Source organism: Oncorhynchus kisutch, linkage group LG11 (assembly GCF_002021735.2).
Source record: "Oncorhynchus kisutch isolate 150728-3 linkage group LG11, Okis_V2, whole genome shotgun sequence".
NCBI classification, from domain to species: Eukaryota; Metazoa; Chordata; class Actinopteri; order Salmoniformes; family Salmonidae; genus Oncorhynchus; species Oncorhynchus kisutch.
The window spans coordinates 15,836,821-15,855,642 of record NC_034184.2 but is presented as its reverse complement, the minus strand read 5'-3'; the positions used below and the strand labels follow the sequence as shown (position 1 = coordinate 15,855,642).

At 40.6% G+C, this 18,822-nt stretch overlaps 1 protein-coding gene across 2 annotated transcripts in view; it reads right to left on the bottom strand.

Moving 5' to 3' along the window:
* Positions 1-16,410, bottom strand: part of LOC109898923 (disks large homolog 5) — a 134,310-nt gene extending 117,900 nt beyond the window's left edge. For both annotated transcript variants that reach the window (XM_031835373.1, XM_031835374.1), the window contains exon 1: positions 15,654-16,410. In XM_031835373.1, coding sequence (XP_031691233.1) covers positions 15,654-15,954 — 301 coding nt within the window. In that variant the 5' untranslated portion in view covers positions 15,955-16,410. The remainder of the gene's footprint in view (positions 1-15,653) is intronic.
* Positions 16,411-18,822: the final 2,412 nt, after the last annotated feature.

Genomic DNA, 18,822 nt, shown 5'->3' with positions numbered 1-18,822 from the left:
GAAGACCAAGCACACCCCCATTCACATCGACGGGGTTATAGTGGCGTGGGTCGAGAGCTTCAAGTTCTTTGTCGTCCGTATCACACAAAAGCACGATCATGGTCCAAACACACCAAGGCAGTTGTGAAGAAGGCACGACAATGCCTATTCTCACTCGTGAGACTGAAAAGATTTGGCATGGGTCCTCAAATCCTCAAAAAGTTATACAGCTGCACCATCGAGAGCATGGTGGCATCACCGCTTGGTATGGCAACTACTCGGCATCTGACCGTAAGGGGCTACAGAGGGCAGTGTGTACTAGAGGTCGACCGATTAATCGGAATGGCTGATTAATTGGGGCCAATTTCAAGTTTTCATAACAATCAGAAATCGGTATTTTTGGGCGCCGATTTGCCTTCTTTTTTTTATCTAGGTATGTCAGTTAAGAACACATTCTTATTTTCAATGACGGCCTAGGAACGGTGGGTTAACTGCCTTGTTCAGGGCCAGAACGACAGATATTCACTTTGTCAGCTCGGGGATGCAATTTTGCAACCTTATAGGGTAGCTTAGTGGTTAGGGCGTTGGACTAGTAACCGAAAGGTTGCAAGTTCAAATCCCGAGCTGACAAGGTACAAATCTGTCATTCAGCCTCTGAACAGGCAGTTAACCCACTGTTCCTAGGCTGTCATTGAAAATAAGAGTTTGTTCTTAACTAACTTGCCTAGTTAAATCAAGGTAAAAATCCATTTTAAAAACGAGTCCAATGCAATAACGACCTGCCTCTCTCTCTTGTTGCACTCCACAAGGAGACTGCCTGTTACGCAAATGCAGTAAGCCAAGGTAAGTTGCTAGCTAGCATAAAATTATATTATAAAAAACAATCAATCATAAATCTAGTTAACTAGTTAACTACACATGGTTGATGATATTACTAGATATTATCTAGCATGACCTGCGTTGCATATAATCTGACCGAGCATACAAGTATCTAAGAATCTGACTGAGCGGTGGTAGGCAGAAGCAGGTGCGTAAACATTCATTCAAACAGCACTTTCGTGCATTTTGCCAGCAACTCTTCATTGTGCGTCAAGCATTGCGCTGTTTATGACTTCAAGCCTATCAACTCCCGAGATGAGGCTTGTGTAACCGAAGTGAAATGGCTAGCAAGTTAGCGCGCGCTAATTGTCGTTGTGTTACTGGTTCGAGCCCAGGGAGGAGCGAGGAGAGGGATGGAAGCTATACTGTTACACTGGCAATACTAAAGTGCCTATAAGAACATCCAATCGTCAAAGGTTAATGAAATACAAATGGTATAGAGGGAAATAGTCCTATAATTCCTATAATAGCTACAACCTAAAACTTCTTACCTGGGAATATTGAAGACGCATGTTAAAAGGAACCACCAGCTTTCATATGTTCTCATGTTCTGAGCAAGGAACTGAAACGTTAGCTTTCTTACATAGCACATATTGCACTTTTCCTTTCTTCTCCAACACTTTGTTTTTGCATTATTTAAACCAAATTGAACATGTTTCATTATTTACTTGAGGCTAAATTGATTTTATTGATGTATTATATTAAGTTAAAATAAGTGTTCATTCAGTATTGTTGTAATCATCATTAATACAAAAAAATAAATAATAATAATAATAATAATTTGGCCGATTAATTGGTATTGGCTTTTGGTCCTCCAATAATCTGTATTGGCGTTGAAAAATCATAAAATCGGTCAACCTCTAGTGCGTATGGCCCAATAAATCACTGGGACCAAGCTTCCTGCAATCCAGGAACTCTGTACCAGCTGGTGTCAGAGGAAGGCCCTAAAAATTGTCAAAGACTCCAGCCACCCAAGTCATAGACTGTTCTCTCGGCTACCGCACGACAAGTGGTACCAGAGCGCCAAGACTAGGTCCAAAAGGCTCCTTAACAGCTTCTACCCCCAAGTCATAAGACTGCTAAAGAATTAATCAAATGGCTACCCGGACAATTTCCATTGACCCCCTTTTATACACTGTTGCTACTCGCTGATTATTATTTATACAGTCACTTTACCCATACCTACATGTACAGTACCAGTCAAACGTTTGAACACACCTACTCATTAAAGGGTTTTTCTTTATTTTAACTATTTTCTACATTGTAGAATAATAGTGATGACATCAAAACTATGGAATAACACATATGGAATCATGTAATAACCACAAAAGTGTTAAACAAATCCAAATATATTTTATATTTGAGATTCTTCAAAGTAGCCACCCTTTGCCTTGACGACAGCTTTGCACACTCTTGGCATTCTCTCAAGGTAGGGGTGGTATACAGAAGATAGCCCTGTTTGGTAAAATACAAAGTACATATTATGACAAGAACAGCTCAAATAAGCAAAGAGAAACAACAGTGCATCATTACTTTAAGACATGAAAGTCATTTAATATGGAAAATGTCAAGAACTTTTAAAGTTTCTTCAAGTTCAGTCACAAAAACCATCAAGCGCTATGATGAAATTGGCTCTCATGAGGACCGCCACATGAAAGGAAGACCCAGAGTTACCTCTGCTTCATAGGATAAGTTCATTCGAGTTACTAGCCTCAGAAACTGCAGCCCAAACAAAAGCTTCACAGAATTCAAGTAACAGACACATCTCAACATCAACTGTTCAGAGGAGACTGCGTGAATCAGGCTTTCATGGTCGAATTGCTGCAAAGAAACCACTCCTAAAGGACACCAATAAGAAAAAGCGACTTGCTTGGGCCAAGAAACACGAGCAATGGATATTAGACCATTGGAAATCTGTCCTTTGGTCTGATGAGTCCAAATTAGATTTTTGGTTCCAACTGCCGTGTCTTTCTGAGACGCAGAGTAGGTGAATTGATGATCTCCACATGTGCGGTTCCCACTGTGAAGCATGGAGGAGGAGGTGTGATGGTGATTTGCTAGTGACACTGTTGGTGATTTATTTAGAATTCAAGGCACACTTAACCAGCATGGCTACCACAGCATTCTGCAGCGATACGCTATCCCATCTGGTTTGCACTTAGTGGGAGTATCATATTTTTTTTCAACGGGACAATGTCCCAAACACACCTCCAGGCTGTGTAAGGGCTATTTGACCAAGACAGAGAGTGATAGAGTGCTGCATCAGATGACCTGGCCTCCACAATCACCTGATCTCAACCCAATTGAGATGGTTTGGGATGAGTTGGACCGCAGAGGGAAGGAAAAGCAGCCAACCAGTGCTCAGCATATGTGGGAACTCCTTCAAGACTGTTGGAAAAGCGTTCCAGGCGAAGCTGGTTGAGAGAATGCCAAGAGTGTGCAAAGCTGTCATCAAGGCAAAGGGGCACTACTTTGAAGAATCTCAAAAATAAAATATATTTTGATTTGTTTCAAACATTTTTGGTTACTATATGATTCTATATGTGTTTTTTTCATAGTACTGATGTCTTCACTATTATTCTACAATGTAGAAAATAGTAAAAAATAAAGAAAAACCCTTGAATGAGTAGATGTGTCCAAACTTTTGACTGGTACTGTACATATTACCTCAATTACCTCAACTAACCTGTACCGCCGCACAAGGGCATTTGACCATCAGTTATTCTAAGAGGAGTGAACAATGGTTCAACACTTCCACCGTGCTCGAGTCAGCACACCAGTTGTTGTTGATGAAGAGGCAAATCCCCCCCCCCCCCCTGGATTTCTCCCGACTCCGCTTTCCTGTCTGCATGGTGAATGGAGAATCCATTGAGTTGGATAGCCATGGGGGCTCTCTTGTCCGAGAGACATGTTTCAGAAAAGCAGAGCATATTGCAGTTTCGAGAGTCCCGTTATTAGCAAATCCGTGATCGGAGGTCATCTATCTTATTATCAAGTGACTGAACATTGGCCAGTAAAATGGAGAGAAGAGGTTGCCAGGAAACATCAGCGTTTCCTCTTGGGTAGCCCAAAAATTGGGTCAGAATTACAGAAAGAGGGCAGGGCCAATGAGTTGAAGTCGAAGTTGAAGCCGGAATTGAGGTAAGTAACTGCCGATCTGATGGTCAAAAGTTCTTGTTGGTTGTAAGAAATGGTAGAGGATACATTAAGAAAATAAAGTAAAAGTAAACGACAAAATAATCACAAAATAGCAAAGTTCGGTCGGAGCTTGCAAAACGCAGCCATCCAGTATGGCGCCATCTTCCATTTCTGATGGCACTGAATGTATGTTTGTGCACGTGAAAGTCAGTGATTTACAGTATGTTTACAATAGGTTAATGAGGTAATAAAAATGTGCTGTGACCAAAATGTGAAAGGGCATTTAGGGGCATTTAGTTGACTAAAATGGTCCACTGTTTTCGGCATTTTGACAATCACTAGACTAATTCATTAACCAAATGACAGAAATTAGACTAAGACTGCCAGGACAGGCTCCTGTTCATTAGGACACAATGTTTTAAAATGTTTTTCAATGGAACCCAGGTGTACCCTCCCTGTTTCAGTCTGTTTTTGTTCCGTTTGGCACGTAATGCACAGGTCCCGGAAAAGGCCTGTGGAGGAGTGACTGAGTGGAGGAACCTGTCTGCCCAGTAGTGTGGGGAAGAACCCACTGTAACACCAGCTCTCTCTGTCTCTCACACGTTCTCCCTCTCAATCTCCCCCTCGCTCTCGCTTCACTCCCCCTCTCTACCTCTCTAATTCTCTGCCTCTGCCCATTGTGACCTGTGTGAACTGCTCATCAGCCTGGTGGTGTAGGATTACAGAGAATACATCCTAAATGGCACCCTATTCCCTATACAGTGCACTAATTTCGACCAGGACCCATAGTACTGTGGACGAAAGTAGTGCACCATATAGGAAATGGGGTGCCATTTGGTACGCACTGAGTGTGGTTTCTAATGGGCTCCTATGGGTGCATGGATGAAATATAAGGCTTCAGACAGACAGCGGCATAGCAGAGGATGAGATACTTTATAGTAGCCATTTTAACAGTCATTGGCCCTATTACAATTCAGAGACCATGTCATTTTAACAGCCATAGGCCTACTATTATAATACAATGTCATTGTATTTTTTTTTCTAACTCGGACGACGCTGGGCCAATTGTGCGCCGTCTCGTGGGTCTCTCGGTCGCGGCCGGCTGCGACTCAGCCTGGGATCAAACCCGGGTCTGTAGAGACACCTCGAGTACTAAGATGCAGTGCCTTAGACCGCTGCGCCACTCAGGAGAAGACAATGTCATTTTAAAAAGCCATAGGCATACTGTTACAATTCAGTGTACTGCACTAAATTTGAGTAAGTTCATTCATAATTGATATTATAAGATTGATATCTTACCAGGAGGAATCACTGGAAACTATGGCTGTGTGGAGGAGAAACATGCAATGTAAATTATTATTTGAAATGCAAAGAGCCTTTGCAGATGCTCAACAAAAGACAAGTGCCAATGAATTAATTAACACTAGCCGCAACTACATAATGTTTGAAGAGCTTGAGTTCGATTCAACTCACCACACAAGTTGCGTGTGCCAAGTGTTGCAAAATAAATGTACACATACAGTGCATTCAGAAAGTATTCAGACCCCTTCCCTTTTTCCACATTTTGTTACGTTTACAAGGGTACCAAAACATTTCTGCAGCATAGAAGGTCCCCAAAAACACAGTGGCCTCGTCTTAGAACCACCGCTTCCTTGGGCTGGCCGCCAAGCTAAAATGAGCAATCGGAGGAGAATGGCCTTGGTCAGTGAGGTGACCAAGAACCTGATGGTCACCCTGACAGAGCTCCAGAGTTACTCTGTAGAGATGGGAGAACATTCCAGAAGGAAAACTATCTCTGCGGCACTCCACCAATCAGGCCTTTATGGTAGGGTGGCCAAACAGAATCCACTCCTCAGTAAAAGGCACGACAGCCCGCTTGGACTAACAGAGCATGAGAAACAAGATTCTCTGGTCTGATGAAACCAAGATTGAACTCTTTGGCCTGAATACCAAGTGTCACCTCTGGAGGAAACGTGGCCCCATCCCTACAATGAAGCATGGTGGTGGCAGCATCATGCTGTGGGGGTGTTTTTCAGCGTCAAGGACTGGAAGACTAGTCAGGATGAAGGGAAAGATGAACGAAGCAACTCCAGCGCACTCAGGACCTCAGACTGGGGAAAAGGTTCACCTTCCAACAGAACAACGAACCTAAGCACACAGCCAAGATAACCCAGGAGAAGCTTTGGGACAAGTCTTTGAATGTCCTGGAGTGGCCCAGCCAAAGCTCCGACTTGAACCTGATCAAACATCTCTGGTGAGACCTGAAAATAGCCGTGCAGCCACGCTTCCCATTCAACCTGACAGAGCTTGAGAGGATCTGCAGAGAAGAATGGGAGAAACTCCCCAAATACAGGTGTGCCAAGCTTGTAGCATCATAACCAAGACTCAAAGCTGTAATCGCTGCCAAAGGTACTACAATAAAGTATTGAGCAAACTGTCCGAATACTTATGTAAATGTGATTTTTTTTTAAATTAGATACATTTGCAAAAATGTCTAAAAACCTGTTTTTGCTTTGTCATTATGGGGTATGGTGTGTAAATTGATGAGGGGGGGGAATACATGTAATCATTTTTAGAATAAGGCTGTAATGTAACAAAATGTGCACTGTACATGTTATTCAATCATTTCACCCACAGCGCTTGTGCACATTAACAAGTGTCTGTGTAGCCAGGCGCTAAAACAGAACATTTTTACCTTTATTTAACCAGGTAGGCAAGTTGAGAACAAGTTCTCATTTACAATTGCGACCTGGCCAAGATAAAGCAAAGCAGTTCGACAGATACAACGACACAGAGTTACACATGGAGTAAAACAAACATACAGTCAATAATACAGTATAAACAAGTCTATATACAATGTGAGCAAATGAGGTGAGAAGGGAGGTAAAGGCAAAAAAGGCCATGGTGGCAAAGTAAATACAATATAGCAAGTAAAACACTGGAATGGTAGTTTTGCAATGGAAGAATGTGCAAAGTAGAAATAAAAATAATGGGGTGCAAAGGAGCAAAATAAATAAATAAATAAAAATTAAATACAGTTGGGAAAGAGGTAGTTGTTTGGGCTAAATTATAGGTGGGCTATGTACAGGTGCAGTAATCTGTGAGCTGCTCTGACAGTTGGTGCTTAAAGCTAGTGAGGGAGATAAGTGTTTCCAGTTTCAGAGATTTTTGTAGTTCGTTCCAGTCATTGGCAGCAGAGAACTGGAAGGAGAGGCGGCCAAAGAAAGAATTGGTTTTGGGGGTGACTAGAGAGATATACCTGCTGGAGCATGTGCTACAGGTGGGAGATGCTATGGTGACCAGCGAGCTGAGATAAGGGGGGACTTTACCTAGCAGGGTCTTGTAGATGACATGGAGCCAGTGGGTTTGGCGACGAGTATGAAGCGAGGGCCAGCCAACGAGAGCGTACAGGTCGCAATGGTGGGTAGTATATGGGGCTTTGGTGATAAAAAAAAACATGGTTCTATTAGAGACGCTCGACACGCTGCAAGTCCCGCCTCCCCATCTACTCATTGGTTTTCAGCAGCATACAACCCCACGCGGGTATTTGAAAGATGAACGAGGAGAGATTAATCATAAATAACTAACCAAAAACTCTGAGAGTATAATTTTGAGGTCATATGAATTTAACATGAATTACTCTGCCATTTTCAAAGTCATGTCCCCCCATCCTTGACTTTTCCTAAATAAGTATTTTCAACACACTGAAGTTCGATAGCACAGAATTTCTGTTATAAGCATTGGCTGCCATCTGACAATGGCCGATCGGACACTGGCCCTTCAAAACTACACCTAAACTATATCAAAACTAATTTCACACATAGGCATACAATAATAGATGTAGCCTAAAAACTACATTCATTTGACAATATTATCAATTGACTTGTGAAGACACTGCACACCATGGGTAATTGAAAAAGAAGGGAATGGAGCTTACAAAAAAAACTTAATAACCTATCGAAAAGAGCAGGTTCTAAGGTTTCTAAAACACATACATGTCACACCCTGATCTGTTTCACTGGTCTTTGTGATTGTCTCCACACCCCTCCAGGTGTTGCCCATCTTCCCCTTTATCCCCTGTGTATTTATACCTGTGTTCTCTATTTGTCTGTTGCCAGTTCGTCTTGTTTGTCAAGTCAACCAGCGTTTTGTCTCAGCTCCTGCTTTTCCCCAGTCTCTCTTTTTTTCTCGCCTACCTGGTTTTGACCCTTGCCTGTCCTGACTCTGAGCCGGCCTGCCTGACCACTCTGCCTGTCCCTGACCCTGAGCCTGCCGTCCTATACCTTTGCCCCACCTCTGGATTACCGACCTCTGCCTGACCTGACCCTGAGCCTGCCTGCTGTCCTGTACCTTTGCCCTACCTCTGGATTACCGACCTCTGCCTGACCTGACCCTGCCTGCTGTCCTGTACTGATAATACATTTGCCAAACAACTTAAAATTAAGGCATGGTTTCCATTTCAAAATATCACTTTTTTGTCAAATATTACAGCAGCTACATTCCATGAGTTCTACATGTGAGCACTTATGGTAGCATAGCCCAGGGCTACTAAACACAGACTAGTAACAGAACATAAAATATGATGTTCTTTTGAAATATAATTTATTTGTTTTGTGGTTTTTCATTTTTACATATAGCCTGCAGCAGAGTTCCCAAATAGGCGGCGCCGCGGGCCAAATTTCGAGTTTTCTGAGCAAAACATATATTTCTTTTAGAATTGTTGTTCTTGGACATAAAAGACTGTAAAATCACCAGGAAATTAGCTCAGTGATTTGGATTTTGGAAATCTGTTCCCAAGTATTTACACACATAAATAGAGAGGCATATTGTGATCGTATCCCAATGTAATCAAGGGTTGAAATAATTTTGTTTTTCTCAAATACTATATCTGTTTTGGGTTCTTGCTGTCAATTTGCAGTGTACAAATTATTTACAGTGCATTCAGAAAGTATTCATACCCCTTGACTTATTACACATTTTGTTGTGTTACAACCTGAATTCAAAACAGATTAAATATATATTTGTTCTCACCCATCTACACACTATACCCCATAATGACAAAGTGAAAACATGTTTTAGAAATTTTTGCAAATGTATTGAAAAATAAATATAGAAATATCTCATTCACGTTAGTATTCACACCTGAGTCAATACTTTGTAGAAGCACCTTTGGCAGCGATTATAGCTGTGTGACTCTCTGGGGAACATTTGCCGATTATTATTTTCAAACTTCTTCAAGCTCTGTCAAATTGGTAGTTGATCATTGCTAGACAACCATTTTTCCAGGTATCGTCCTAGAGGTAGATTTAAGTCAAAATTAACTCAGGAACCTTCACGGTCTTCTTGGTAAGCAACACCAGTGTAGATTTGGCTTGTGTTTTAGGTTATTGTCCTGCTGAAAGTTGATTTAATCTCCATGTGTCTAGTGGAAAGCAGACTGAACCAGGTTTTCCTCTAGGATTTTGCCTGTGCTTAGTTTATTACATATATTTTTATTCCTGAAAAACTCCCCAGTCCTTAATGATTACAAGCATAACCATAACATGATGCAGCCACCACTATACTTAAAAATATGAAGAGTGGTATTCAGTAATGTGTTATATTAAACACTTTCTATTCAGGAAAAATCGCTCTGCCACATTTTTTACACTATTACTTTAGTGCCTTGTTGCAAAATGGATGCATGTTTTGGAATATTTTTATTCTGAACAGGCTGTACACGCTTCCTTCTTACTGTTGTTTTCTGCTATCACAGCAATTAAACTCAGCAACTGTTTTAAAGTCACCATTATCCTCTACATTGGTTTCTTTCCCTAGTCTTTGTGGTTGATTCTGAGTTTGAAATTCACTGCTCGACTAAGGGACCTTTCAGGTAATTGTGTGTGGGGTACAGAGATTAGTTAGTCATTCAAAAATCATGTTAAGCACCATTACTGCATACAGAGTGAGTCCATACAACTTATTATGTGACCTGTTAAGAAAAGTTTTACTCCTGAACTTATTTAGGCTTGTCATAAAGGGGTTGGATACTTATTGACTCAAGACATTTCAGGTTTTTAATTTGTATTAATTTGTAACATTATGGGATATTGTGTGCAGGCCAGGGGAACAAAATCTCAATTGAATCCATTTCAGGCAGGAACATAACAAAATGTAGAAAAAGTCAATGGATGTGAATACTTTCTGAAGGCTCTATATAACTATGTTATGGCCCCCCGACCATCCGCTCAAGGAGAAATCAGCCCACGGCTGAATGTAATTGTGGATCCCTGGCCTACAGTAACAAACTACTGAAAATGTTTGGGGGGGGGGGTTTGGTATTCTAATGGTAGGCCTACCTAAAACCTTCATAAACATAACCAAATCATATATGCAGTCACTCTAACTATACATTCATGTACATACTACCTCAAATGGGCCGACCAACCAGTGCTCCCGCACATTGGCTAACGGGGCTATCTTCATTGTGTCCCACCCACCACCCGCCAACCCCCTCTTTTACGCTACTGCTACTCTCTGTTTATCATATATGCATAGTCACTTTAACCATATCTACATGTACATACTACCTCAGTCAGCCTGACTAACCAGTGTCGGTATGTAGCCTCACTACTTTTATAGCCTCGCTACTGTATATAGCCTGTCTTTTTACTGTTGTTTTATTTATTTTCCTACCTATTGTTCACCTAATATCTTTTATGCACTATTGGTTAGAGCCTGTAAGTAAGCATTTCACTGTAAGGTCTACACCTGTTTTATTCGGCGTACATGACAAATAAACTTTGATTTGATTAGAAATTATACGTTTTTGCAATAGTACACTACCATTCAAAAGTCTGGGGTCACTTAGAATGTCCTTGTTTTGGGTTTTTAAAATAATAATGCCTTTTTGTCCATTAAAATAACATCAAATTGATCAGAAATACAGTGTAGACATCATTAATGTTATAAATGACTATTGTAGCTGGAAACGGACCATTATCAGCAACCATCACTCCTGTGTTCCAATGCCACGTTGTGTTAGCTAATCCAAGTTAATCATTTTAAAACGCTAATTAATCATTAGAAAACCCTTTTGCAATTATGTTAGCACAGCGGAAAACTGTTGTGTTGATTAAAGAAGCAATAAAACTGGCCTTCTTTAGACTAGTTGAGTATCTGGAACATTAGCACTTGTGGGTTCGATTACAGGCTCAAAATTGCCAGAAACATGGAACTTTCTTCTGAAACTCATCAGTCTATTCTTGTTCTGAGAAAATGTGTCATCAAATGCAGCGGTTAAACGCTATGAATATGGCTATGTTTACACAGGCAACCCAATTCTGATACTTTTCCACGAATTGGTCTTTTGACCAATCACATCAGCTCTTTTGCCAATAATTGTGATGCCTGTGTAAAACGCAGCCTATACATACGTCTTTAATAAACTACTTGAGAGGCAGGTTATATTGACACATTTTGAAATTATGCCCAATTATCATAATATTGAGCTGAAGCAGATTGAACTACATTGACGCAAACATTAGCATATTAACCATAGCTGCTAAAATATGCCAAACATAATATCCCCAGCTTCAGGATTTTGCAGTGGGGGGGGGGGGAGCCTAATTTCATATGAGGTTGAAAGGAAACGATGGCACGGGGCAGATGCTTTCAGGAACACAAAGGGCGAAAATTACCCCCCAAAATATTCTGAATGTGGGTTAGGGGTAAAGAAGTCATAGAATAGACAAAGTGAGCAGCTGCACAGGAGGCTTTGAGGTGATATGCTGCTAAAAAAACATCTTCTCCTCTTAACCTTACAGCTACTAAACACTGGACTCTGTCAAAAGCAATAAGAACATTGGCAGATTATAGTTATAGATTAGGTGGTCCTTTTCGAGTAAATATATAGACCTAGTGATCAGGAATGGAAAGTGTTAGGAATGTGCAGTAATAGTGCAGGTATAACAGTGTTAGGAATGTGCAGTAATAGTGCAGGTATAACAGTGTTAGGAATGTGCAGTAATAGTGCAGGTATAACACTGTTAGGAATGTGCAGTAAACTCACTCCGCAGCTAGTTTGAAATCACCAATGGAGCTATCCAATTGGATAATTTTGTATAGCTCAATCAATTGGTACGTTGTCCAGGATGGTGGTCACGTGTGTTTGCGAGCAGAGGATCACTAGTTCGGAGTTTGGTATGGGACAGAGACAGTGGAGGAAGCGATACTGTTGAACAGCACACATTAAATATGTGGATAAGGAGCAGTAACCTGGTCCCAGATCTGTTTGTCTTCTTGTCAACCCCATTGCTATCATTGAGTATGTTTACATGCATAGTAATAATTTGATATTAAACTCATTATGGCAGTAGGCAGATTATATTTTTGTTATTTAAACTTTATTTAACTAGGCAAGTTAGTTAAGAACAAATTCTTATTTACAATGACGCCCCCCCCCGGCCAAACCCTCCTCTAACCCAGACAGTGAAGGGCCATTTGTGCACCGCCCTATGGGACTCCCGGTTGTGACACAGCCTGGGAACAAACCAGAGTCTGTAGTGACGCCTCTAGCATTGCAATGCAGTGCCTGCTTCGCCTCTCAGGAGGCCATGTAAAATCCTTACTTTGATATCTTAAATCCGCATAAGATAAAAATCGAAGTAAGCATACAACGATAAAGGTCGACCGATTAATCGGCATGGCCGATTAATTAGGGCCGATTTCAAGTTTCCATAACAATCGGTAGTTGGCATTTTTGGGTGCCGATTATGGCCGATTACATTGCATTCCATGAGGAAACTGCGTGTCAGGCTGCACACCTGTTACACGAGTGCAGCAAGGTGCCAAGATAAGTTTAATGCTAGCTCGCAACTTATCTTATAAAAAACAATCAATCTTCACATAATCACTAGTTAACAACACATGGTTGATAATATTACTAGGTTAACTAGCTTGTCCTGCGTTGCATATAATCAATGCGGTGCCTGTTAATTTATCATCGAATCACAGCCTACTTCGCCAAACGGGGGATGATTTAACAAAAGCGCTTTCGCGAAAAAAGCACAATCATTGCACGAATGTACCTAACCATAAACATCAATGCCTTTCTTAAAATCAATACACAGAAGTGCATTTTTCTAAACCTGCATATTTAGTTAAAATAAAATCATGTTAGCAGGCAATATTAACTAGGGAAATTGTGTCACTTCTCTTGCGTTCATTGCACGCAGAGTCAGAGTATATGTAACGGTTTGGGCCGCCTGGCTCGTTGAGAACTAATTTGACAGAATTTTACGTAATTATGACATAACATTGAAGGTTGTGCAATGTAACAGAAATATTTAGACTTATCCCACATATTCAATAAAATACTTAATGGTTCCGTATTTCACTGAAAGAAAAAACGTTTGGTTTTCGAAATTATAGTTTCCGGATTTCACCATATTAATGGCAAAAGGCTCGTATTTCTGTGTTTATTATATTATAATTAAGTCTATGATTTGATATTTGATAGAGCAGTCTGACTGAGCGGGGATGGGTGGCAGCAGGCTCGTAAGCATTCATTCAGACTTTACTGCGTTTGCCAACAGCTCTTAGCAATTCATGACTTCAAGCCTATCAACTCCTGAGATTAGGCTGGCAATACTAGTGCCTATTAGAACATCCAATAGTCAAAGGTATATGAAATACAAATGGTATAGAGAGAAATAGTCGATGCATCATAATTCCTATAATAACTACAACCTAAAACTTCATAACTGGGAATATTGAAGAACTGGGAATATTGAACCACCAGCTTTCATATGTTCTCATGTTCTGAGCAAGGAACTTAAACGTTAGCTTTTTTACATGGCACATATTGCACTTTTACTTTGTTCTCCAACACCGTGTTTTTCCATTATTTAAACCAAATTAAGCATGTTTCATTATTTATTTGAGACTAAATAGATTTTATGTATTATATTAAGTTAAAATAAGTGTTCATTGTTCATTCAGTATTGTTGTAATTGTCATGGTTGTATATCGTCCGATTAATCGGTATTGGCTTTTTTGGTCCTCCAATAATCGGTATCGGTATTGAAAAATCATAATCGGTTGACCTCTAATTAAAACACCAGCTTTTCTGAGCAATCTTTAGAATTAGTAGGACACGTAAACACCTTAAACGGCGTTCCAGTGTTGTATTTGATCTGCACATGTGCTAGCACCAGCCGCGAGCCTCCCTCTTTACCAAGAGTGAAGTGAGCCTCCCTCTTTATCGAGAGTGAAGTGAGCCTCCCTCTTTATCGAGAGTGAAGTGAGCCTCCCTCTTTATCGAGAGTGAAGTGAGCCTCCCTCTTTATCGAGAGTGAAGTGAGCCTCCCTCTTTACCGAGAGTGAAGTGAGCCTCCCTCTTTACCGAGAGTGAAGAGAGCATCCCTCTTTAAAGAGAGTGAAGTGAGCCTCCCTCTTTACCAAGAGTGAAGTGAACTCGTAACAACTGAAGTAGTAGTATTCACATACAAACCTTATACAGTATGTCCAAACTCAGAATTAAATATGCTTAGGAAAAATAACATGGTCGCTGTGGTAGAATGTTTTGATTGGAAAGTTTTTGCGTTCATCAGTGCCCTCATGTATCCATGAAAACAGGATTATTAGGGAAATTGTTCTTGCAAAGCATGTAAATGTTTGAATCAAATTATTATACTATCTGACTACCCACAATAATTGCATTATTGTGTGCATGTAACCATACTCATTGACAAGCCAAACATGACAATGCCTTAAGGATTTAACAAGAGAGCAAAAACTGACTGGTACCCAGGTTAAAGAAAGGGGTGGAATAACTATATTTTGGGGTATCATCTACACCTACCAGTATTAGACTGAGGTTTCAGACTCTGACTATAGGTTTCTTATTGAATACTGTATGCTCAAAATGCTACTATGAAAGCTGTTAATCCAGTTTACCTTCTCTGTCTGATTCTGAGAAACTATCTACCTTTTCTACCCAGTTTTAACATGAAAAGCAGTCCAAAGTTTATCACACATTACGATCACCTTATAACACAGTCACAGTAATGTAGGTGCAAACTCTCAGTTGGCTTTGACATTTAATATCGATACAGTTATTGATTGTGTTCCAATAAGGGCATGGCCACTCACTACCACACCATTGATTATTTTAGTAATTTAATTCCATTAAATACTTTCACTAATAGCAATGGGGGGTAAGGTGTTAAACCTATGTGTGAGTGTAAAATCACTCTCTCTCTCTATCTCTATATATATATATATAAAAGTAGAATTTAACCCAAAGAAATCCCAAATCCCTCCACACTCTTTGTCCTGCTATCCTTTATGTTGCCATATTGTTAATATCTTCAAAGCTGGAGAAGTGGATTAGGTTGGAATGGAGAACACACACACACACACACAGAGAGAAAGAGAGACAGACACTAGATCAAATCTTAAAGTGGACCACCAGATGTGGCAGATGTCCATAATGAACGTGGGACTGAGACCACACATGGGGCAGAGTGACGTCAAGTTGTTTACATCAACTTGTGATCGTCTTGATCATCTCAACGACTGAATTTGACAGATTTCTGACCAATATTTAGGCTATTCACAATATGCGAATATAATGACATTCTTTGACATTTGATTTGAGGATTGTAATTTCTCACCAGATGAATGATCTACTTCTCCAACGCCGTTCATTAAAAGTGCAGAATTCAGGTGAGGGTGCGTCTTTTCTAGGGCAGCGCAAAGGTCTTTGAAATGGTCTCTCTCTTTGCTTATCAAGATTTTCAGGAGAAGGACCACTTTCTCCGAGTTGGACGAGCAGTTGTGACCCAGTTCATAACGTTCCGATTGGGTGAGGGTGCCAGTTTGAGACAACACCTCCACGACCCGATCTGCATGTGTTATTGACTCCAGTAAGTTCTGGTAGCATTTATCTAACAACTCTTTGTGCTTAGACTCCATCTCTCTCAACTCGCTGCTATTTGCACGACTACCGCGTTGCCTACGTTTTATCAGCTGACCACTTTAAGATCTCTATACAGTTCAGCCGTAACCATTTCTGGATAGGTCACTTCTTGGAAGAGTTGAGTCGTAGTCCCGCGATTGTAGTGCATAGCCAAATTGTGTCGCCTTTCATCCCAAATAGAAAGAAGAGTAGACCCAAGTAGCCATATTTGTTGCCCAGGGCTGTTGACTGGTGCGCTAAGAAAAAGGGTTACATTTTACCACAGCGTTCAAGATCCAACTTTTCCTCCGTTTTCGTGACTATTAGGCTACGTCTGAAGTGGTCCGCATCGTATACCCATTAAATCCGGTCTTTCTAAATCGAGTTCGACCGACATGCTGAAAAGTAGTACAACTCTTTAAGAGCCTTTCCCCAGAACCGCAACCTCCACCATGACTCGAGCGCAGCAGCTGTAGTTCCCCTGCCAATCATATTTTAGTGCAATGGCCAAGTGGGCGGGGCTTTCCACAGACGCACCTGGCTTAAAACTTTACATTGAAAGGTGGAAAAATATTACTGTCAATTGGTAGGGACACCATTTGGGATAAAATAGACCGACAAAATAATAGCAATATTGAATTATCCCCGTTATTTCCTGTCATTTTCTGCTGAATGGAGGATCTTTGTAGTGAAAAATATTCAGTAGTTCTGTTGCATTATATAATTTCTCATGGCACATTTTCCTCTGATGTATTTTATACCTATATCTGAACCACAACACTCTGTCGATTATTAGGCTATCAGTTTGTGTACAATATTACAATATTCTGTTTATACTGAAAGAATTGTATTCCTCTTTGGGTCCCAAAAGGCACCCTATTTCCTGTATAAGGCATCATTTTGACCAGAGCCCCTAATGCACTAAAATATGGAATGGGGTTCCATTTAGGACGTATTCCTATCTAGATTGTTCACTGGTTGACACATCTGCACTATAATTTTGCTTCTGCTCTACATAGTCGAATCCTTCGCACATCATCTAAAAGAAGGATTTAGTGACTGGAGGCAGAAGTCACATATGCCATGCAGATGAGAAGGTCTTGAGAAACAAACGAGATTGAGGAAGACGAGATGAGGAGAGGAGGCAAATGCTGGGAGATGGGGTCAACTCTAAACTATAACACACAGCCTCTAACCCTGACATCTATGGCCTATTTCTAACCCAACACTATAAAACATAGCCTCTAACGCTAAGCTATAAGACATAGAAATATGATGTCATGCAGTGTAGGTTATATGTAGGTTATAACAGAATACCTTTTGCGAACACTTTATTATGCGTAACACCCAACTTTCACTGAGGACAGTCCTCCCCACATTCTGAAATAGCATTTTTTTCCCCCTCCCAGTTTTATCATTGGAATGTGATGCAAAACGAGGCCTGGTGTGCTTTAGGACCATGCAGACACCTCCGAGCAATCTGGTAGGCTGTTTGGAGTGATAATCCAACTGGATAAAATAATATGTATATATATGGTTTGGTAAATCCAAAGTTGCACCCCTGGCAACATCTATGGGTCCTGTTCAAAAGTAGTGCCCTATATAGGGCATAGGGTGCCATTTGGGATGCATACAATGCCATTCATTAGAGTAAACCATACACAGACGACCACCGCTGAGCTGGCCCTACTGTGAGTGAGCTTAATTCTGTACACACTGTGCCTATAGACTGACCCTTTGGCGTTTTAAACAGCTTGAAAACAATACCACTGATTATTCTAAATCGGTCAGCTACTTCAGCTTTTTACGTGGAAAATCCATACAGAGCTGATCGGAATTTTGTGAAAATATGTAAATTCCTCGAACATAACTGTCACAGAACATACAGTACCTACATAAGGGGTGTGAGGGTTGCTATTGAATGCTATAGTAGTGTTCTACTGTCAATTAGAATTCAATTGAACTTGAAATGCACATGGTGCTATCATATAGTCTATGAATGAATGCACGTGCATGCACACATTCACACACATGTGCGCGCCCCCACTCATACACACACACGCACACATACACATACACACACACACACACACACACACACACACACACACACACACACACACACACACACACACACACACACACACATACACAAACACACTTAAGGGGGCTGAAACATCCCATCGACTCATGGTATAGATACAATTGGATACAATAGGATTTTATTGTAATACATCAAAATAATTTACTTGTTTAGTTCATCAGAAGTAGCATGATTGAAAGGGTAGGCTATACATGCCAAAATCCAGGATTAAATGGGTGAGTTTCACTGCATCGGGAAATCTGCTATCTCATTATGTGTTATTCTTCTAATCCTTAATTTTTCATGGAGGATTGAGAGTTAAACAGGGATTACTACATCCATGGCAACCAAATGTCACTTGGGCAGAATGTTCACTCATTCCATATCAACTGACTGGATAAATTCCACTCCTATCAACTCCTGTGAGTGACCGCATATTGCTACTGTCTATCCCCACAACCGGATGTAAATAAAGTAGAATGCCATGTTTCAGATCAAATTGATTGAAAAAGAGTATGTCCAACCTGAAAAAGAGTTTGTCCTGTCAGGAGCAGGGGTTAGGAAGTACACTGAAATTCCAATTCTCTTCAACACCTTCCAGTAAGGATTTTAAACATTTGCAACTGTAATTTAGTTTACTTTCTGAAATGACAAGAATTTAAATGGAATTGATCCCAACTCTGGTCAGTAGTCAAATAATTTCAGTCTGAATTGTCTCCCCGGACCCTTTCTACATGAATTGAACATGGAATGGTATGGATCAGGTGAGAGACAGACAACCTGCCCCAACCTCCCTTATGAG